Source organism: Rhinoderma darwinii, chromosome 1 (genome assembly GCF_050947455.1).
Source record: "Rhinoderma darwinii isolate aRhiDar2 chromosome 1, aRhiDar2.hap1, whole genome shotgun sequence".
NCBI lineage: Eukaryota > Metazoa > Chordata > Amphibia > Anura > Rhinodermatidae > Rhinoderma > Rhinoderma darwinii.
In genome coordinates this window covers 519,972,665-519,995,436 of record NC_134687.1, presented here as the reverse complement: position 1 = coordinate 519,995,436, position 22,772 = coordinate 519,972,665, and the positions used below count along the sequence as shown (strand labels likewise).

The following is a 22,772-nucleotide window of genomic DNA, read 5'->3' as shown; positions in this document are numbered from 1 at the left end:
GTACCGCATACATTTGCAGATTTCTGTTTAGTCGGCCACAGACCTGGCATGGTTTTAATTTAGCTGTAAAAGCAGAATGAGCCATATAGAAGAAAGAAAGCAGAATACTTTGAGACACTGAAGTGGTCAGGAGCTTTATAACTTTTTTATTTTTACGTCAATGGAGTGGTGTGTGAAGGATTATTTTTTTGCGGGAGGAGTTATAGTTCTTATTGGCACCATTTAAAATACCATATAATGGGCGAATTGAGATTCCTCCATGGTTTTTTGGATTTAGTTTTTACTGTATATATTTACCTTCTCTTAAGGTAAAAGTAGATTTAACATATACTTTTACCTTAAGAGAAGGTAAATATATACAGACCCAGAACCAAGCTCAGCACATATATACAGCCCCGGAACCAAGCTCAGTACATATATACAACACCAGAACCAATCTCAGTACATATATGCAGCACTAGAACAAAGCTCAGTACATAAATACAGCACTAGAACAAAGCTCAGTACATAAATACAGCACCAGAACAAAGCTCAGTACATATATACAGCACTAGAACAAAGCTCAGTACATAAATACAGCACCAGAACCAAGCTCAGTACATATATGCAGCACTAGAACAAAGCTCAGTACATAAATACAGCACCAGAACCAAGCTCAGTACATATATACTGCACTAGAACCAACCTCAGTACACATATACAACGCCAGAACCAAGCTCAGTACATATATATAACTCCAGAACCAAGCTCAGTATATATATATATATATATATATATATATATATATATATACAGCACCAGAACAAAGCTCAGTACATATATCTATATACAGTGGAGGAAATAAGTATTTGATCCCTTGCTGATTTTGTAAGTTTGCCCACTGTCAAAGTCATGAACAGTCTAGAATTTTTAGGCTAGGTTAATTTTACCAGTGAGAGATAGATTATATAAAAAAAAAAAAAGAAAATCACATTGTCAAAATTATATATATTTATTTGCATTGTGCACAGAGAAATAAGTATTTGATCCCCTACCAACCATTAAGAGTTCAGCCTCCTCCAGACCAGTTACACGCTCCAAATCAACTTGGTGCCTGCATTAAAGACAGCTGTCTTACATGGTCACCTGTATAAAAGACTCCTGTCCACAGACTCAATTAATCAGTCTGACTCTAACCTCTACAACATGGGCAAGACCAAAGAGCTTTCTAAGGATGTCAGGGACAAGATCATAGACCTGCACAAGGCTGGAATGGGCTACAAAACCATAAGTAAGACGCTGGGTGAGAAGGAGAACTGTTGGTGCAATAGTAAGAAAATGGAAGACATACAAAATGACTGTCAATCGACATCGATCTGGGGCTCCATGCAAAATCTCACCTCGTGGGGTATCCTTGATACTGAGGAAGGTGAGAGCTCAGCCGAAAACTACACGGGGGGAACTTGTTAATGATCTCAAGGCAGCTGGGAGCACAGTCACCAAGAAAACCATTGGTAACACATTACGCCGTTATGGATTAAAATCCTGCAGTGCCCGCAAGGTCCCCCTGCTCAAGAAGGCACATGTACAGGCCCGTCTGAAGTTTGCAAATGAACATCTGGATGATTCTGAGAGTGATTGGGAGAAGGTGCTGTGGTCAGATGAGACTAAAATTGAGCTCTTTGGCATTAACTCAACTCGCCGTTTTTGGAGGAAGAGAAATGCTGCCTATGACCCAAAGAACACCGTCCCCACTGTCAAGCATGGAGGTGGAAACATTATGTTTTGGGGGTGTTTCTCTGCTAAGGGCACAGGACTACTTCACCGCATCAATGGGAGAATGGATGGAGCAATGTACCGTCAAATCCTGAGTGACAACCTCCTTCCCTCCACCAGGACATTAAAAATGGCTCGTGGCTGGGTCTTCCAGCACGACAATTACCCGAAACATACAGCCAATGCAACAAAGAAGTGGCTCAAAAAGAAGCACATTAAGGCCATGGAGTGGCCTAGCCAGTCTCCAGACCTTAATCCCATCGAAAACTTATGGAGGGAGCTGAAGATCCGAGTTGCCAAGCGACAGCCTCGAAATCTTAATGATTTACAGATGATCTGCAAAGAGGAGTGGGCCAAAATTCCATCTAACATGTGTGCAAACCTCATCATCAACTACTAAAAATGTCTGACTGCTGTGCTTGCCAACAAGGGTTTTACCACCAAGTATTAAGTCTTGTTTGTCAAAGGGATCAAATACTTATTTCTCTGTGCACAATGCAAATAAATATATATAATTTTGACAATGTGATTTTTTTTATTTTTTTTATATAATCCATCTCTCACTGGTAAAATTAACCTAGCCTAAAAATTCTAGACTGTTCATGTCTTTGACAGTGGGCAAACTTACAAAATCAGCAAGGGATCAAATACTTATTTCCTTCACTGTATATATATATATATATATATATATATATATATACACAGCACCAGAACCAAGCTCAGTACATATATATATATATATATATATATATATATACACACACACACACACACACAGCACCAGAATCAAGCTCAGTACATATATACAGCACCAGAACAAATACAGTTCAGTACAGAGATCATTTGCAAATTAAGTTAAACCCCTGCCATATAAATTTGTACATCATAAAACGACAGCTCCCATTATAGCCTGAACAATGATTAAGATATGCTGGGAGTTGCTGTTTAACAAAAAGAATGCTACCATCCGTCATCTTGCTGCAGATCATACAGTGACTACAGTACTGATCAGTCACCGGTAGAATAAACATTTATATTGAGTGACTCACCGGTGACACCTCAGATTCTTTTTCGTTCTTTTTCTCTTTTCTTCTCCATCCGGTCCAGACCTCTATGATGACTTCTCCCGGGCATGGCCCATTTCTGCAGTTTGCAGCTCAGATGTCTTCGGCTCCTCACTTTTCCAACATCTCCGCACCTGTAAACGAAGATAAAATTCTCATGATGCCACACTCTATGCTTCTAACTATAATAGTATCATACAATGAATATTATAGTACTATACACTGTAATCCTGAATATAATAGTATTATACACTGTACTTCTGAATATAATAGCACTATACACTGTGCCCCTGAGTGTGTGTGTGTGTGTATGTGTGTGTGTGTGTGTGTGTGTGTGTGTGTGTGTGTGACAGCATATCTATAGCACTACGACCCTACAAACTATGGATAGGATTAGATACAGTGGCTCAGCACAGTATCACACATGATAGGATTAGATACAGTAGCTCAACAGACAGTATCACACATGATAGGATTAGATATAGGGACCAGCTCGCTGACATTGCGGTTCCAGTGCTGGACCCAGAAAAGGTAAGTATAAGAATTGTTTTGCTTTTTTGTGTGTTACTAATTATTTTTGTGTGTTTGTGTTATTTTACAGGTTCGTTGTTGGACTACGTCGGATTCGAGGACTACTTCAATGACAGCGTTTTTTTTATTCTCAATAAAATGGTTAATGAGGGTTGTGTTTGTTTTTTTATTTCAATAAAATATTTTTTCTATGTCCTTGTATTTTTTTAAACTTTACTTTCACCGCCTTATTAATAGCTACTGGCTGATTGACAACATCCATACTAAGGCGAGGCTTAATGTTAGCAGGCAGAGAGGCTAACACTAACCCCCATTACCCCGGTACCCACCGCCACCAGTGGTACTGGGAAGAGCCGGGTACGAACCAGTACCTGACCATCTGTAGTGATGGTCGGGTACCGGGTCAGCCACAGGCTGGTAATATCAGCCTGGGAAAGGCCAAAAACAGTGACCCTTCCCCCCCCTGCTAATGCTAGGCTGCTGCTGTTGTATCTGGCGGGGTCCCCCCCATTTTTCATAACCAGCCAGATACAAGAAAGCAGCAGCAGGTTAACATTACCAGGGGGGAAGGGCCACAGTTTTTCGCCTTTCCCAGCCTAATAATACCAGCTTGCGGCTGCCCCATTGCCCGACCATCACTACAGATGGTCAGGTACTGGATCGTACCCGGCTCTTCCCAGCACCCCTGGTGGCGGTGGGTACCGGGGTAATAATGGGGGTTAGTGTTAGCCTCTGTACCGGCTAACACTAAGCCTCACCTTAGTAATGGTCGCTGTCAATCAGCCGGTGTCCATTACTAAGGCGGTAGTAATAAAGTTTAAAAAACAAACAAAGACATAGAAAAAATATTTTATTGAAATAAAAACCACCCAGACAACCCTCATTAACCATTTTATTGATAATAAAAACGCTGTCATCGAAGTAGTCCTCGAATCCGACGTAGTCCAACGACCGAACCTGTAAAAAAAACACAAACACAACAAAAACGATTAGTAACACGTATGGTAGGCTTAGATACAGGGCCCATCAGACAGGATCACACATGGGCCATGTGTCTAAGCCTAACATGTGCTTATGTAGGATGCTTAGATACAGGGCCCATCAGACAGGATCACACATGGGCCTTGTATCTAAGTCTACCATGTGATTGGCTTAGATACAGGGCCCAGCAGACAGCATCACACAATCTGTGATCCTGTCTCATGGGCCCTCTAGGCTTAAAGGGATTGTCCAGTCCCTACACATTTATGGCCTATCCTCAGCTTGCCGTTGGCTACAGAAGCCTTTTAGGCCTCGTCTCCTAGGCAGACCAGATGGCCAGTATTAGGCCTCTGGTTGCCATTGTATCCACAGGTACCCCGGTGATTTTGTTGCAGGGGTGGCGATTAGCTGCAAACACCTATAATGCAGCGATCGCTTTTGACCGCTGCATTTAAGGGGTTAATGGCGGGAATCAGAGCTAACTTCGGTCTCCGTCATTACAGCAGGGTGTCAGCTGTAACATACAGCTGACACCCAAGGATGATGGCACTGGCTCAGCTTCTGAGCCAGTATCCACCATTTGTCCTATGGATATGGCAAATGGCGGGAAGCACTGGCTTTCCATGACATATCCATACGACAAATGTCGGCAAGGGGTTTAGCTGAACTGAAAGAATCAGCTTATAGTGAATGATATAGCTTCTATGTATACAAAGAAGTTTTATCGGAAAAAGTTTTAAAAACAGTAAATTAAAAAAATGTTTACAATCCCCTAAAGCATTTATTTATTGAAAAAAAAAAATATGCAAAAGTGTACATAGCCTTTAATAAAGACAAAGGGAAAATTTGATATGAGGTTTATGCCACTTTGGTTAAAAGAAAGTTGCAAACTTCGGCGCATGCCTGTTTTGCGCAAAAATGTGTGACTTTTATCACTTTTTAAAAAGGGCGTGGCTTGGCAAAATGTGTGTGGCTAAAAGTTGATTGACAAATTTACTATAATTTATGCCACAAACTGGCATCAATTATGGTACAAATGTATGCCAGCTCATAGATAGCGTAGAAACTCCAGTCTTAATAAATTCCCCCCATAGTACTTTTGGCAGAATTCTCAGTGGGGAGTGGAACCCATTCTGTGTTTTGCTATTGTCTTGTTATTTCTGTTATGCCCCCTGCTCAATGTAGTTTTGGAAACCATTTATAAATCCTACCGCAGGCAGTTTAATAGTCTGTAACTATACACTCACAACTCATACCTTCAAAATGAAATACAAAATCTGTAAGAATTACATTGAGATTATATTTTTTACTCCCAAGAGAGAAATCTTTGGAGTTTCAGCCAGGAACAGGTTTATTTATTTGTCTGTGTTCCATAAGGGTTTACAGCCAGAGCAGAACAGACCAAATGTCTAGAAATAACTCTCCTGGCAGATAAGTTATAGGAAGCTTCGTTCTTATATGGATTTATATCTTGTCAAAACATGCAATTACAACATCAAGGCATAGAGTTATTACATTCATATGTCCCCCAGCTCCATTGATTTACAATTTAGCAAGTCATATATTGTAATTAGAATTACCATCATATAATTATATAAAGAGAGGTATTAAATCAATGTTATGATTGGATTGTAAATGATAAATATCTTCACTAGCATGCTAAATTCTGGTCATATAAATTGGTTCTACATAACTGTTAACATTTGCTACAAGCCTGTACACTAGGCAATCTGAGCTCAAACGCTTTTGTCTTCTCTTTCTTATTTATTTCTATCATTAACAACTTGATACCCAACCGGTGGCTACAGGTTATGAAGCTATGTGTAAAGGATCTGCCAGGCACAGCTTCTGTGTCGACACCCGTGGTTAATCAGTCTGGTTTGACTCGGCTCGTTCACCACTCTTGTTGCTCACGGTGTTGCCGTGGGCAACTGCCCCATTTCCCTTAGCTTCTGTGTACCCTTGTCTGTTTGTCTGTCATGCACATATTGAGCGTAGGGACCGTTGCCCAGTTGTACGCCGTCGCCTTGGACGGGCCGTGCAAGTAGGCAGGGACTGAGTGCCGGGTAGATTAGGGCTCACCTGTCTGTATCCTTACCCCGACATTACATAATCACAGGCCCATATACATTTTCTACCCTGATTCCTATACAACTATGGACCCCCTTGAGACCCTGGCTCAGCAAATTCAGGGTCTCTCCCTACAGGTCCAAGCCCTGGCTCAGAGGTGCAACCAGCGTGATGCTAACCAGGTAGTGCCCTCCACCTCACCTCTTGAACCCCACCTCAAGTTGCCTGACCGGTTCTCAGGGGACCGGAAGACTTTTTCCTCCTTTCGAGAGAGCTGTAGGCTCTATTTCCGTCTAAGGCCCCACTCCTCAGGTTCTGAGAGCCAGCGAGTGGGTATAAATATGTGCCGGCTCCAGGACGGCCCCCAGTAATGGGCCTTCTACTTGGCCCCTGACGCCCCTGAACTCTCTTCTGTTGACCTTTTCTTTTCGGCTCTCGGACTCATCTATGATGAGACTGACAAGACTGACTTTGCCGAGAGTCAGCTGGTGACCTTACGTCAGGGTAAGAGACCCGTTGAGGAGTACTGTTCTGACTTTAGGAAGTGGTGTGTAGCTTCTCGGTGGAATGACCCTGCCTTGAGGTGCCAGTTTAGATTGGGTCTGTCGAACGCCCTGAAAGACCTATTAGTTAGCTATCCCTCTTCTGACTCTCTAGATCAGGTTATGGCTTTAGCGGTACGTCTTGACCGACGTCTCAGGGAACGACGACTTGAACGTTTTTGTGCCTTCTCCTCTGGCTCCCCTATGATGGCTCCCGAGGTTCCGTTGCTTCGTTCTTCCACGGAAAACTGGGATGAACCAATGCAACTCGGAGTCTCCGTGTCTCCTCAACAACGTAGAGAGCTCCGCAGGAAGAATGGTCTCTGCTTCTACTGTGGGAATGACAAGCATCAAGTGAACAACTGTCCTAGGCGTAAGAATAAGCAGCCGGAAAACTTCCGCTCCTAAGTGACCATCGGGGAGGTCGCTTGGGCGCACAGGTATTTCCCGTAAATATGAAACCTAATAAGATCTTGCTTCCCTTTCAGGTCTCTTTTGAGGGCAGGTATGCCACCGGAAGTGCCTTTGTGGATTCAGGGTCTTCTGCTAATATTATGTCTGTGGAATTTGCTATGTCTCTAGCTATGCCATTGATTGATTTGCCTAAACCTGTCCCGGTAGTGGGTATCGACTCCACTCCACTTGCTAATGGTTATTTTACGCAGCATACCTGTAATGACAGGGTAGGGAGACAGACAGGTGGGCCCTAATCTACCCGCCACTCAGTCCCTGCCTACTTGCAACAACCCGTCCTAAGCGACGGGGTACAACTGGGCGACGGTCCCTACACTCAGTAAGTGCAAGACAGACAAGGGTACACAGAAGCTAGGGAAACGGGCAGCTGCCCACGGAGACACCGTGAGCAACAAGAGTAGTGAACGAGCTGAGTCAAACCAGGAGAGAGCGAGGTACAAAACGCTGAGCAGGAGAGTGGTCAGAAAGCCAAGGTCAATAACAAGCAGAGGATGAGTAGTACAAGCAGCAGCAGCAAGCCAGGAAACAAGCATAGAAGAATCACAGGCAAAGGAGGAACAGGAAAGGCAGGTATAAATAGACAGTGGGCGGGAACTAGCTCCGTCTGGCCAGGCTGTGATAGGCTCTCCCACTCCTAAGCCTGCAATCCTGAGTGGTGGAAGATGGAGTCAGTCTCACAGACATAGGAGCAGGTGCAGACTGATTGCCCACGGGCGTTGACACAGAAGCTGTGTCTGGCAAATCCTTTACAATACCCCTGTTTTTTAACTCATTGTTGGCTCCATTCATTTGGAGCAGTGCTCTGTACAGGTGATGCAGGGATTATCGTCCTTGTTGGTTTTAGGCCTTCCCTGGTTGCAGATGCATAATCCCACGTTTAACTGGAATACAGGGGATCTTACTAAATGGGGTAATGAATGCATGACGTCCTGTTTTTCTGTTAATTTTATTTCTCTCCCTGAGGAGGTGAACACTCTACCTGAGTTTATTGAGGACTTCGCTGATGTTTTTTCAAAAAAGGCCTCCGAAGTGTTACCTCCTCATAGAGAATACGATTGCGCAATCGATTTGGTACTAGGAGCTAAGCTCCCTAAGGGTAGGATATTTAATCTCTTCTGTCCCGAACGTGAGGCCATGAGAGAATATATCCAGGAAAGCCTGGCCAAGGGTTAAATTCGCCCCTCTATTTCTCCGGTAGGTGCTGGTTTCTTCTTCGTAGGGAAGAAGGATGGTGGTCTTAGGCCGTACATCGATTACCGAAACTTGAATAAGGTCACTGTAAGGAACCAGTATCCCCTTCCTTTGATTCCTGATCTCTTCAATCAGGTTCAGGGGGCCCAATGGTTCTCTAAGTTTTATCTTAGGGGGGCTTATAACCTTATCCGAATCAGAGAAGGGGATGAGTGGAAGACTGTGTTTAACATGTCCAAAGATCATTTCGAATACCTCGTCATGCCCTTTGGGTTGTGTAATGCTCCCGCGGTCTTCCAGAATTTCATAAATGAGATTTTAAGAGACTACCTGGGGGTATTTCTTGTAGTGTACCTTGATTACATACTCGTGTTTTCCAAGGACTGGTCCTCCCACATTGAGCATGTCACGAAGGTGCTCCAGGCCCTTCGGGAAAACAAACTCTTTGCTAAATCCAAAAAATGTGTGTTTGGGGTGCAGGAGATAGAATTTTTGGGTCAAATCCTCACTCCTAATGAATTCCGCATGGATCCTGCCAAGGTTCAGGCTGTGGCTGAATGGGTCCAACCTGCCTCCCTGAAGGCGTTACAGGGCTTCCTGGGGTTTGCTAATTATTACAGGAGATTTATTGCTAACTTCTCGGTCATCGCTAAGCCTCTTACGGACCTCACTCGCAAAGGTGCTGATCTCCGCCACTGGCCCCCGGAGGCGGTCCAGGCTTTTGAGATCCTTAAGAGGTGCTATATTTCTGCCCCAGTGCTGATTCAGCCTAACCAAATGGAGCCATTCATCGTGGAGGTTGACACCTCCGAGGTGGGAGTGGGTGCTGTCTTGTCCCAGGGTACCAGGTCCCTCACCCATCTCTGTCCCTGTGCCTACTTCTCCAGGAAGTTCTCGCCCACTGAGAGTAACTATGACGTGGGCAACCGCGAACTCTTAGCCATTAAATGGGCATTTGAAGAGTGGCGCCACTTCTTGGAGGGGGCTAAGCACCAGGAAACGGTCCTCACCGACCACAAGAATCTGGTTTTCCTAGAATCTGCCCAGAGGCTAAACCCGAGACAAGCTCGATGGGCGTTGTTTTTTACTAGATTCAACTTTGTGGTCACCTATAGGGCTGGGTCTAAAAATATTAAAGCTGATGCATTGTCGCGTAGCTTCATGGCCAGCCCTCCTTCGGAGGAAGATCCTGCTTGTGTTTTGCCCCCAGGTATAATCATATCCTCTGTTGATTCTGACTTAGTCTCCGAAATTGCGGCTGATCAAGGTTCAGCTCCCGGGAACCTCTCTGAGAACAAGCTGTTTGTTCCCCTGCAATTCCGGCTAAGGGTACTCTGGGAAAATCATGACTCTGCACTATCTGGCCATCCAGGCATCCTGGGTACCAAGCACCTCATTGCTAGAAACTATTGGTGGCCTGGGTTGCCTAAAGACGTTAAGGCCTACGTCACCGCTTGTGAAATTTGTGCTAGGTCCAAGACTCCCAGGTCCCGACCAGCAGGCTTACTATGTTCTTTTTCCCATTCCCCAGAGACCTTGGACCCATATCTCCATGGATTTTATCACTGATCTGCCTCCATCCCAAGGCAAGTCGGTGGTGTGGGTTGTAGTAGACCGCTTCAGTAAGATGTGTCACTTTGTGCCCCTCAAGAAACTACCCAATACCAAGACGTTAGCTACCTTGTTTGTCAAACACATCCTGCGTCTCCATGGGGTTCTTGTCAATATTGTTTCTGACAGAGGGGTACAATTTGTTTCATTGTTTTTGAGAGCTTTCTGTAAAAAGTTGGAGATTGATCTGTCCTTCTCCTCGGCCTTCCATCCTGAAACTAATGGCCAAACTGAGAGGACTAATCAGTCTCTAGAACAATATTTAAGGTGTTTTATCTCTGACTGTCAATATGATTGGGTCTCCTTCATTCCCCTCGTGGAATTTTCCCTTAATAACCAGGTCAGTAACTAGTCAGGGGTCTCCCCCTTTTTCTTTAATTTTGGGTTTAATCCACGTTTCTCCTCCGTTTCACCTGGTAGTTCCAACAATCCCGAGGTAGATGTCGTTCATCGGCAACTGTGCACAGTCTGGGCCCAGGTTCAGAAGAATCTAGAGGTGTCCCATAGCATACAAAAGACTCAGGCAGATAGAAGACGTTTTGCTAACCCCTTGTTTGTGGTCGGGCATCTGATGTGGCTGTCTTCAAAAAATTTGCGCTTTAAGGTTCCATCCAAAAAAATTGCTCCACGGTATATAGGGCCGTACAAGGTCATTGAGTTCCTTAACCCTGTCTCCTTCCGGCTGGAGTTACCCCCGTCTTTTCAAATACTCAACGTGTTTCATGCCTTCCTCCTGAAACGCTGCTCCCCGTCTTTGGCTACCTCGAGGAAACCTCCGGTCCCTGTTCTCACCCCTGAAGGGGTAGAATTCGAGGTGGCCAGGATTGTGGACAGCAGGATGGTCCAAGGCTCCCTCCAGTATCTGGTCCATTGGAGAGGATACGGGCCTGAGGAGAGGACTTGGGTACCCGCCCAGGATGTTCACGCTGGGGTATTACTTAGGAGGTTCCATCTTCGGTTTTTCCAAAAAGCCAGGTCCACCTAGGAAGGGTCCAGTGGCCCTTCATAAAAAGGGGGATACTGTAAAGGATCTGCCAGACACAGCTTCTGTGTCGACGCCCGTAGTTAATCAGTCTGCATCTGTTCCCTGGTCTGATAGAGTGACTCGATCTGCTACCACTCAGGCTGGTAGGCTGAGGAGTGGGAGAACCTATCACAGCCTGGCCAGACGGTTCTAGCTCCCGCCCTCGGTCTATTTATACCTTAATTTGCTGCTTGTCCTTTGCCTCTGATTCTCTCTTGTTTGCTGGCTCTGCTGTTCCTGCTATTACTATTGACCTCTGCTTCATATGACCCTTGCTTACTGACTACGCTCCTGCTCTGCGTTTGGTACCTCGTACAATCCTGGTTTGACTCGGCTCGTTCACCACTCTTGTTGCTCACGGTGTTGCCGTGGGTAACTGCCCCATTTCCCTTAGCTTCTGTGTACCCTTGTCTGTTTGTCTGTCGTGCACATATTGAGCGTAGGGACCGTCGCCCAGTTGTACGCCGTCGCCTATGAAGGGCCATGCAAGTAGGCAGGGACTGAGTGGCGGGTAGATTAGGGCTCACCTGTCTGTCTCAATCCCCGACATTACACCATGTTTCTGTAGTAATGGGAATAGTCAGTGGGCAGACATTATTTTAATGTAAAATGGGTGTATCCAAATATAGGGATTCAATTTTCACGTATAATAGTCAATAGTGCCACAATTGGGCAACAACATATCTAGAGAATCGGTCAATTTCCTACAGAATCGGACGATAATCGCTTTAATAATCTCCCTTTTACTGTCTTTTCCAACAAAGCAGATGTAGTTAAAATGCTGAAACAAAACCAAATTCTCTGATCCCGGGGGATGGAAGGCAAAAAATTAGCCACTCTTTGTACTTAGGCAATCATTGCACTTATTGAATTTAGCATACATTTATAGCTGACCATAGACATAATGATAATCATTAATGATCGGAATGATCAATATAAATCTGCTAAATCGGTTAGAACACTAAGGCTGGATTCACACGAGCATGTTACGTCCGTAATGGACGGAATGTATTTCGGCCGCAAGTCCCGGACCGAACACACTGCAGGGAGCCGGGCTCCTTGCATCATAGTTATGTACGACGCTAGGAGTCCCTGCCTCGCTGCAGGGAACTGTCCCATACTGTAATCATGTTTTCAGTACGGGACAGTAGTTCCACGGAGAGGCTGTGACACCTAGCATCGTACATAACTATGTGTTCGGTCCGGGACTTGCGGCCGAAATATGTTCCGTCCATTACGGACGTAACATGCTCGTGTGAACCCAGCCTTAGCGTTCATGTTTATACATTTTTTTTGCTCATTAGTGGTAAATACTACAATCATGTCATCTATTTACTATCGTCTAAGAAAAATTCATGTGGGGCGGTGAAAATGCGTAATATTTCCCACAATGCAAATGATTGATAAGCCACAACGGAAAATCTAGAAATATGGTTTCTAAAATTTTTAGAATAAAGATCCGTAGACAAATCAAGTGGGATAAAAATAAAGGTTTTAAATAAATAATCTTCTGCTGCAAATACACTTAATAGGAAGCCCCCAACTTGCCTAGAACATAAAACTGTAACATAAAAATGTTCAGGTTTATAGCTGGCACAGATCTTTTTTTTAAGAATGCCCTGCCTTTATCCACGGACCAAAGTCTGGACAGGGCCAAGTCTCAACCGGTTAGCAGCGCAGAGTTCTATATGGGAGCCATGAGGACATGATACAAGATGCTAGGAACAGATGTTTAGGATGGTGGGATTCAGGGACTCGGACTGGACATTGCAGTTTTGTAATACTTATAATGATGCTGAATATCATGACAGCTGCACATTTGTATAGATTTAATGCAGTTGAAAATTTCAAAAGAACCTCAGTCTAAGTATATAATTTCAAGATAAAAAAAGAACAGTATCAATGCTCAAAAGCATTAACAGCCAGAATATGAACATAGTGGCATAAATGTGGCTTACCTAGCTAATATAAGCCAGCTCGCCCCCATTGGTAGCAAGATGGATGTGCATCAATGGGGCTATCGACCTGTTCTACTGCTGATTTATGCGTCTGTTGTCCATCTAAGTGGAAAATGTTTCATCCATATTTGTTTAGTGACATATTTAGATCTTAGAATCTGACTTAAAAACCATAATTCTTACTCAAGATTACATTGTGATACATCTGATTAGACAAAATGGCTATTTTCATATGACTTGGTCATACAAAAGTCATCTCAGGATTTTGCTGCAATGTTTACTCTGATATTCCACTAGGAAAGATCATTTTTGGCCAGTTATAACATGAACAACATAAATGAAAAGAGAAAATGTATCCTGAGCCCTGCTCTCAACAATTGAGACTGTGCTATATGGACATAGGCTTCACTTTCTCCCAAGCTGTACAGCAAATATGGAAAATGCACCTGTCGAAACATTGAATCTTTATTATCCTGTCCATATGGACCAATAAAGAGTGGCACTTTGAATTCTGGACCGGTGCATTGGAATTTTAACTTTCTCGTTCATATAGAAGAGAAGAGCTGCAGGATAGTTTATTTCCAAAAGTGTCTAGTGACATATATATATATATATATATATATATATATATATATATATATATATATATATATATATATATATATATATATATATTTATATATATATTGTTATTTTTATTATTAAGATTTTTTCTTGTTGCTTTATTTCCATCGTATGCTTAATTTTCAGGTTTCAGAATGCTGAGCACCATAGTTTTTTTTTAAAAAAAGTAAAGAAACATCTTTTATGTCACTTTTGTTCAGTTGTACAATTTTTATCTATCCCTCTGAGCGTTTTTAACTACAATTTTAGTAGTGGTTTGACAGATTTATGACAAGCCTCATTTTAAATTCCCAATACAACTAAAGATTTCTATGTTTATTAAAAAGGTTACAAAGGATTTGTGATTGATACGTTTTGATTAATTTGGAGCTGACAACCAAAAAAGAGAGTGTGGGCCTCAAAGATTTGCAGACAGACACAGACAATTTTATTACTTGTCAGATAATGATAAACTTGTGGCCCTCAAAGACTAAGAAATATGCTGCTGAGATGCTCAGATATTTTAGGGGCACTGCTTTAAAACATACTCATTCTCAAAAATTCTGAATGTTAGGAATGAGGAAAAGAATAAAGGACGAAACAAAGAAAATCTGTAGTTAAAAATTAATTTCAATTTTACATGTAGTCTATGATCAGAAAGTGGTGATAAACCTTCTTGCTAACTTTGAGGCAACTATATATATATATATATATATATATATATATATATATATGTATACATACACATACACTGTGTATATATATATATATATATATATATATATATATATATAACATAATTTCATAGTTTATTTCCTCATAATATGGGATGGAGTCATTCATTATTGCAGAAAACTAAAGTCTACTAACCATTTTACCAGGGTTTTCCAGTCCCTAAAGATTGATGGCAGCTGAATTCTCGGGGTCCGACTCCCAGGACCCCCCGCCGATTAGCTGTTTTGAAGGGGGTGCAGTGCTCGTACAAGCGCTGCTTCCCCTTCATTTCTACTTGCTCACTGTAAATCGCCAACACAGATGTAGTGGCGATTCACAGTATTGCAGCCTTCTCCCATTCACTTCAATGGGAGAAGGCTGCAATACTATGAATAGCCACTACGTGTGTGTCGACATTCACAGTGAGAGAGTAGAAATGAAGGGGAAGCAGCGCTTGTACGAGCACTGCACCCCCTTCAAAACAGCTAATCGTTGGGGAGTCCTGGGAGTCGGACCCTGAGCGATCAGCTATTGATGGCCTATCCTGAGGATAGGGCATCAATTTTTAGGGACCGGAAAACCCCTTTAATTCATCACTTCAACTTACTATTAAGAAATCTCCTGTCGATAACCGCTGATAGGGAAATCTCACCCAGTACTTGTACAGATATTTACTCAATTTTGTGCTTTGATTAATTTTGATTTTTATGTGTCACTGTAGTTGTCATCCAGAAACTATCCTTGTTCTAAAACATTTGCAAAGTTTAGCTGTCTGTCATTAGTAATATAGATACTACAGAGACGGCATTGGTCTCTGCTCGGGGAAGGTTGTAAATGTCATTTCATTATTCAGTGATATCTCTGTAGCATAAGGTTTTCCATACTGTCTTCTATTACTAGATGTCTAAATCATTATCCTTTGACATACTTTTCACTGACCTGTCTGAAATGTTGTCAGAGAGGGTAGGGATTACTCCTCTCACGAGCTATGTCTAGTGCTGTAGCTGAGAACAAATATTCTCTACTATTAAAAAGACATATTCATTCTATAATTTCTAATCGCTTGTCATAACTTATTTATGGTGCCTTTAAAAAGCAACAGTGCATGTATATAAAATGTAATACATTAATGAGCCGGGTCTGCCAGAGCGATAACTGCTCTTTGTTTGCAGCTCTCTACCCTAGCTAACAGGGGGGCTCAAGAGTGGGGTTCGTCGGCTTTCTGTCGGGGTGTTCATGGTTCTACCAGAAACAATAGCGCAGTTGGTATTTTCGGCAGAATCTGCAACAGAGGCCTCTAACGGAGCCTCCAACGCAGATGTGAACAAGGCCTAACTTCAGTCGAAAAACCTTAATTTGAATTCAACATGAAAGACACTAACTTGTTATTTTATTTTTTTTAGTATTTACATGAAAATGGAATTGTTCACCGAGATCTCAAGCCTGAAAATCTGCTCTATGCTACACCAGCTCCAGATGCTCCATTGAAAATTGGTAAGCATGATCAAGGACCTCCAGCAATGATCATGTTTATGGTAATTTCATAAATGCTGTCTGCTATCTCCATTTGACTGGTATCAGGCACAGCTGGTCGAATATGGTTGTTTTCACTTATTATTTGTACTTATCAAATCTTTCTTATCTTTCTCATACCTAATATTTGCCATTTGTTTGTCATCAGTAGAATCTTACAGGATTTTCATATTTTTAAGGTCAATAGGCACAAGCAGTACATGGTTCCATTCTCTGTTCTCAACCAAAAGTAATAACAGATCACATGAGAAGAAAAACATTCCTAGATGAAAAAATGGGACCCTAGGATCGGTTTTGGGTTGAAAAAAATTAAGGGGAGAATGGACACTTATTTTGCTAATATAAATTGAACCTGCTAGCATTACTACAATCCTCAAAAGGGTTGTCCTAGAATTGAGAATAGTCAGAATTGTCCCACACGGCAGATGATAATTGTCTGATCGCTTAAAGTCCAACCGCTAGGATCCCCACCGATTGCGAGGAAGAAGGTCCCAAATCTCCATATCCTCCTCACTGCATTTTCGGAAGTGAAGAGAAGCATGAATGGAGCAGTCAAGCATGCACCTGCTTCTCCATTCAATGTCTATAAGACTGACAGAAACAGACAATCGCTGTATTTGGCTGATTCAATCACTCGTAAAGAATGGAACGGCAGTGTGCATGTTGACCGCTGCACTATTCAATGCCCTCCTCACTGCTGTCGAGAAGTAAATAGGTACAGGGCGTTTTTGCGATTGGTGGGGGGTAACAGCAATGGGGCTTCCAACTCTCAGGCAGTTATAACCTGGATAGGTGATAATTGTCGATTCTGGGAATACCCCTTTAAGCAGCAGATTAGATGACCATGAGTGTTATTATACTGATTATAATTTAGGTTATAAAACTCTGTACATTGTATTTAAAAAAGAGAAAAATAGTAAGACGTCGCCTTTAGAGAGCAACTACCACCCAAATGCTTGGTCTTTTGAGCAATCCTTATATAATCATATGATAAATATGACACTACAGCTGTCCTGAATTTTATCGGTCCTGAATTTGAACAATAGTCAAGCATGCCAAATTATATCCAAGTATTTCTGGCACCGAAAATTGGAATTACAATAGGCAGGAAAATATTACTTGGAAAGGTAACTAACACGTATAATAAAGATGGGGATTAAAGAGGCTCTGTCACCAGATTTTGCAACCCCTATCTGCTATTGCAGCAGATCGGCGCTGCAATGTAGATTACAGTAACGTTTTTATTTTTAAAAAACGAGCATTTTTGGCCAAGTTATGACCATTTTTGTATTTATGCAAATGAGGCTTGCAAAAGTACAACTGGGCGTGTTGAAAAGTAAAAGTACAACTGGGCGTGTATTATGTGCGTACATCGGGGCGTTTTTACTACTTTTACTAGCTGGGCGTTCTGACGAGAAGTATCATCCACTTCTCTTCAGAACGCCCAGCTTCTGGCAGTGCAGACACAGCCGTGTTCTCGAGAGATCACGCTGTGACGTCACTTCCCCAGGTCCTGCATCGTGTCAGACGAGCGAGGACACATCGGCACCAGAGGCTACAGATGATTCTGCAGCAGCATCGGCGTTTGCAGGTAAATCGATGTAGCTACTTACCTGCAAACGCTGATGCTGCTGCAGAATCAACTGTAGCCTCTGGTGCCGATGTGGCCGACACGATGCAGGACCTGTGAGTGACGTCACAGATCTGCACTGCCAGAAGCTGGGCGTTCTGAAGAGAAGTGGATGATACTTCTCATCAGAACGCCCAGCTAGTAAAAGTAGTAAAAACGCCCCGATGTACGCACATAATACACGCCCAGTTGTACTTTTACTTTTCAACACGCCCAGTTGTACTTTTGCAAGCCTCATTTGCATAAATACAAAAATGGCCATAACTTGGCCAAAAATTCTCGTTTTTTAAAAATAAAAACGTTACTGTAATCTACATTGCAGCGCCTATCTGCTGCAGTAGCAGATAGGGGTTGCAAAATCTGGTGACAGAGCCTCTTTAAAATAACAAATATTTTTTTTAGTGAAAAAATACATCAAATTATTTAACAAATCTAGCAAAAAGCAGTAATATATAATTGTGCAGCTGGTTGACTGTTCCTTCTTAACCACTGGTTTTTATGAGATTTCTGCCTGCATGTGAGGAGTCTTCCACAACCCTAAATTGTTACGTTTGTAGAATGCCAGTTTTCCCCATTCTCCCCTGGTAATATGCCACAGGTGGTTTAGACAGAAGGGACAAAGTTAGTTTGAATGCAATAAAACATTTAATGTTTGACAATAAACTGTTTAATTATAAACAGGAATGTTAATGACCGCTGGGTTTGTTATTGTTAATTGGCAATAAATTTAATAGGCTATGCTGGATAATATCCTCTACAGCGGCAGAATGTGCCGGTAATAGTACAACATCTATGAGACCAAAAATAAATCTGTTAAAAGTAAATTTCACAAAAAGTGTCAAAAGCAATAGTAAACATAATAAACTGAAGGAACTTAAAGTTTCGTCATTTCCCATCTTGTGAACATTTCACTATGAAATATATATATATATATATATATATATATATATATATTTATATATATATATATATATATATGCGTGTGTGTGTTTCCATGTTGTCTACTTGTGTGAAGTCTTTTATATTCTATTCAGCTATTTATGGGCTTGTTCTCCACATAGACAAGAGGTCCTGGGTGACAAACAATAAGGACATGCATTACTTTACAGTGCCCGTAAGGTTTGTGAGTCAAGCGTCCTCAGACCACATTGATATGCAGAGTAAGGGCTGAATCACACACACGGTTTTGATGCCGTTTTTGTCGCAATTTTTGGATCCATACCTAGAAGTGAATCCAAAATGAAGGAAAGGTAAGCGTGCCTCACTATTGAGGAGCTGCTCATTCACGCCAGTTCTCCAGCATGAGGGCACAATAACGAAGAGTCAAGACTACTAAACTATCGTGCTGAGTACGTGCATTGCATGGTGCCGTTTGGTTGGAGCTGCTGGGTGTAATATGGTTACTGCGTAGTGGTATTTGTTTCGCCCTGCTATGGAGGTAATATCGGTGCGGTGCTGTAGTATTTGATTATTTGTGAGACCCCGGTATCACCATGGATTGACTGGTGAGGCCCAAGTAGAAAAAAAGTTTGAGAAGCCCTGGTATAGAGGGCTTCTTTTGTGTCCAGGCCAGTGTTTTGCTTAAAATTCTGCCACAACAACTGCATCAAAACTGTGTGTGATCCGGCGTTATACTAACCAGTGCACCCCCTCTCTGTTGTAGCCCCTGACTATGCAACTCTATCCAATCACTTGCTCCTACTGCACTGCTTTTGTTAGGGTTTGTCCACCTGATCATATCTTATGCAGTTCATGGTTGGTCTGTGAAGATTGTCGTTCTGGACGACAACGACAAAAGTTAAAACGACAAATCGAGATTGCTTTGTTCTGGTCAGGGCTTTTATTGGTGGGATGCAGATCTGTCATTTGGCATGAATGACTTTCCAACGACTGCACCCAACAACGATTGAAAAAGTCCAACATGGTAGGTAAACTTTTCCACAGATATTTGTCTTACGTCAGGGTCTGTCATTCACCTTGATGTCAAAAAAGACACCTACATTGGTCTTTTTGGTTATCCAAAATCTGTAGTGTATGACAAGCTTTAGCTTCATGTTGCATTCCGTTTTCTCCTCTCTGAACTCAGCATGAGGGAGAAGAAAACCTTTGGATAAAGGCCTGTTTACACTGGCTAATTATCAGGACTATCTAGCTTCCGAGCAATCATAACAATTATTGGACAGTCTGAATGAAGGAGAATAACGAATAATGATAAAGCTATATTTTATCGCTAATCTTCAACAATCATGCCTCTTTAAAAAATATCATTATAAGCGGGACGATCGTTGAATGTAAATTCTGCAGGTAACAACAATTACATTTACACAAAGCGTTGCTCCCTAGGGCAGGCTTTCGTGAAAGCCGTCACTAGACAACAATGTTTCTCGACCGATCCTCGCCCATGATTTTTTTTAAACCACCCATCATTCGTCAGTCGTTTGAAAAACCATCGTGCGTAAAGGCACTGTTAAATATTGTATGTTGTTTCAGTGCATGAAATTGTAGGTCAATAAAGAAGAAGCATTTTACATTAATCACTTCGATATCCATTGCTGCAATCTATTTAGTTACACTTCAATAGCAACAGTATGGCTGTGGTAGCTATTTAAGAACCACATCAGAGAATAAGAAAAAATTGCCAAACAAATCTTTTAACAACAATTTAGAATATTTTTTTTTTAAGTTCGTTTATTCAAAATATTACATACAAAGTATCACGGCAATTGGATAATGCATGACAGTATCAGCAATGACAGTGCATAAACAGTGTGAGATATCCACAGTAATATACATTCACATGTAAAACGATGACAGAGCATCCAGTTGCCAATCATACAATAAAGTGCAGGAATATTCCCAAGTATTTTACAGATGTTAAAATAAAACAAGTAAACAAACATAACAAGTCGCCTATGTCGCATTTCAAAGTCACAAATACTAGTGCATCATACCTTATCAGGGGACATGGAAGCTGAGTTACCCTACAGTGGGAAGAGGGCTAACGTCTGGAACAGCCATGATAGCCAACCACTGACCCCACACTCCCTGAAATTTGTCTGGACATCCTCTGTGGGAATATACCAGCTGTTCATAAGTAACAACCGTATCGACCAGCGATTTCCATGAGGCTATCGATGGAGCTGTATCTGCCATCCAATGCATGGCTATAGTTTTCCAAGCCAAAAATAAAGATTCCTTTATAAAAATACCAGTGTGGCGTGTCCAGTGTTCCTCATCTATGAGTCCCAATAAGGCTATTTTCGGGGAGAACAACAAAGGACTAGGTAATAGTGGAATAATAATATCATAAACCTTCGTCCAAAATATCACAATGAATGAACACTCCCAAATGAGGTGCCAAAAATCTGCCTCTGGCTGACCACATCTATGGCAGGCTGATGTGGGCAATCTGCCCATACGGTGTAGTCTCACCGGGTGAGGTAAGCTTGATGTATGATATAGAACTGAATAAGCTTATTATTTACAGCCGGGGATACTGTTAAGTGTGAGCTTAAAATGTCAACCAGATCCTCAGGAGAGAGGTCTGGTATCTGCAACTTCCACTTAGTCAAAACCGGAAGCGGAGCAGAATTAATTTTAGCCAAAATCAGATGGGTATACAGAGCTGAAATAAGATCTTTAGGGCCTTGAGACTTTAGTATACCAATCAGAGGGTAGGCAGATATGAGTGAGGAGTGAGGTGGGAATTGAGTTTGTATAGCATGACGTACTTGCAAATATTTAAACATTGTAAGTCTGGAGTTTGATGCGTCTCTTTAATCTGTAGGAAGGCAAGAATCAAACCGTTATCATACATATCCCCCAGGTGGGTGACGCCCAGATCCTGCCACATCTGTGCATCAGTCAATGACTGAATGTATGGTAATGTAGGGTTATGCCATAGAGGAAGTTCTGGAACCGCATCAGTGTATGCAAGTAATTTTTTTGGACGTACGCCAAAGCGCTAGTGCCAGGACATGTAGAGAACAATTTAGAATATTTATACTTAGGGTATGTTCCCACGAAGTAAACTTAATTCAGGAAAATCCAACATGGAATCAACCTGTAAAACAGATGCGTCTTTTAAGCAGGTTTTTAATGCAAAGCAGATTTAAGGTTTCATTTAATCATTTTCCAATGAAGTTTTGTGGCACAGGTTGATGGATGGACTTCAATGGGAAGCTACAGGGCAAAATAGTCGCTGATTCCATCTCAAAAAAGTGATGTCACTTTTTTTTTTTTTTTTTTTTTAAACCAATGGTGTTTGGAAAACTGCATCAGAAAATTCCGCCCTGTATGAACAATGGGGCGCTTTTCTATTGAAATTAAAGGGTCTTTTTTTGTAGGCATTTTTCCTGCAGATTTAGGTCGGTTTCCATGCCGGAATCTGCCTGAAAAAAACTTCAGTGTAAACAAAGATTTAACGGGAAAAAACAAACCAGACATTTCTTAGTTATAACTATTTTTTTCTTTCTACGTTTTCTAAAAATGACAAAAGGAAGTGTCAGCTATTATAGCTCCTATAGTGGTTGTCAACTATATTTTAAAGAAAACTGAAAGAATACATCTGGTCAGTTATGCATTGATAATTTTATTGTTCCTATATCCCTGCATTGCTAGGCAGATTTGCCCTTTGGGAGTATTGTGACAAGTAGTATTTGCTCTTCAGAAGGAAACTGATCAAATAAAACCAAATTTTCTATGTGTCAGGTGCAGGGGCGTTGCTAGGGTCTTAAAAGATCGGGGGCACAAGACATATTTACGACCTACCCCTGAAAAATAAATACATTTTTACATACATATCGGAGACAGCATATCTATAAGACTAAGGCTCCTATAGCTACACCGCTGGATAGAATTGGATATATTGTCTGAGCAGACAGTATTATACATGATAGGGTTTAAAAAATAAATTAATCAATTAAAAAAAATGAGGGGTGTCCCCTTATTTTTCATAACCAGCCAGATACAACATATTTGCGGCAGGCTATCATTACCAGGGTGGGAAGGCCCACTGTTTTTGGCCTTTCCCGGCCTAATAATACCAGCCTGCGGCCGCCCCAGTACCCAACGATCACTACAGATGGTCGG

The 22,772-nt window shown here is 41.9% G+C and overlaps 1 protein-coding gene across 3 annotated transcripts in view; it reads left to right on the top strand.

Annotated features, from left to right (window-relative positions):
• The window catches only part of CAMK4 (calcium/calmodulin dependent protein kinase IV), a 289,756-nt gene that overhangs the window by 163,849 nt on the left and 103,135 nt on the right, over window positions 1-22,772 (top strand). For all 3 annotated transcript variants that reach the window (XM_075836731.1, XM_075836733.1, XM_075836732.1), the window contains exon 6: window positions 15,922-16,012. In XM_075836731.1, coding sequence (XP_075692846.1) covers window positions 15,922-16,012 — 91 coding nt within the window. The remainder of the gene's footprint in view (window positions 1-15,921; window positions 16,013-22,772) is intronic.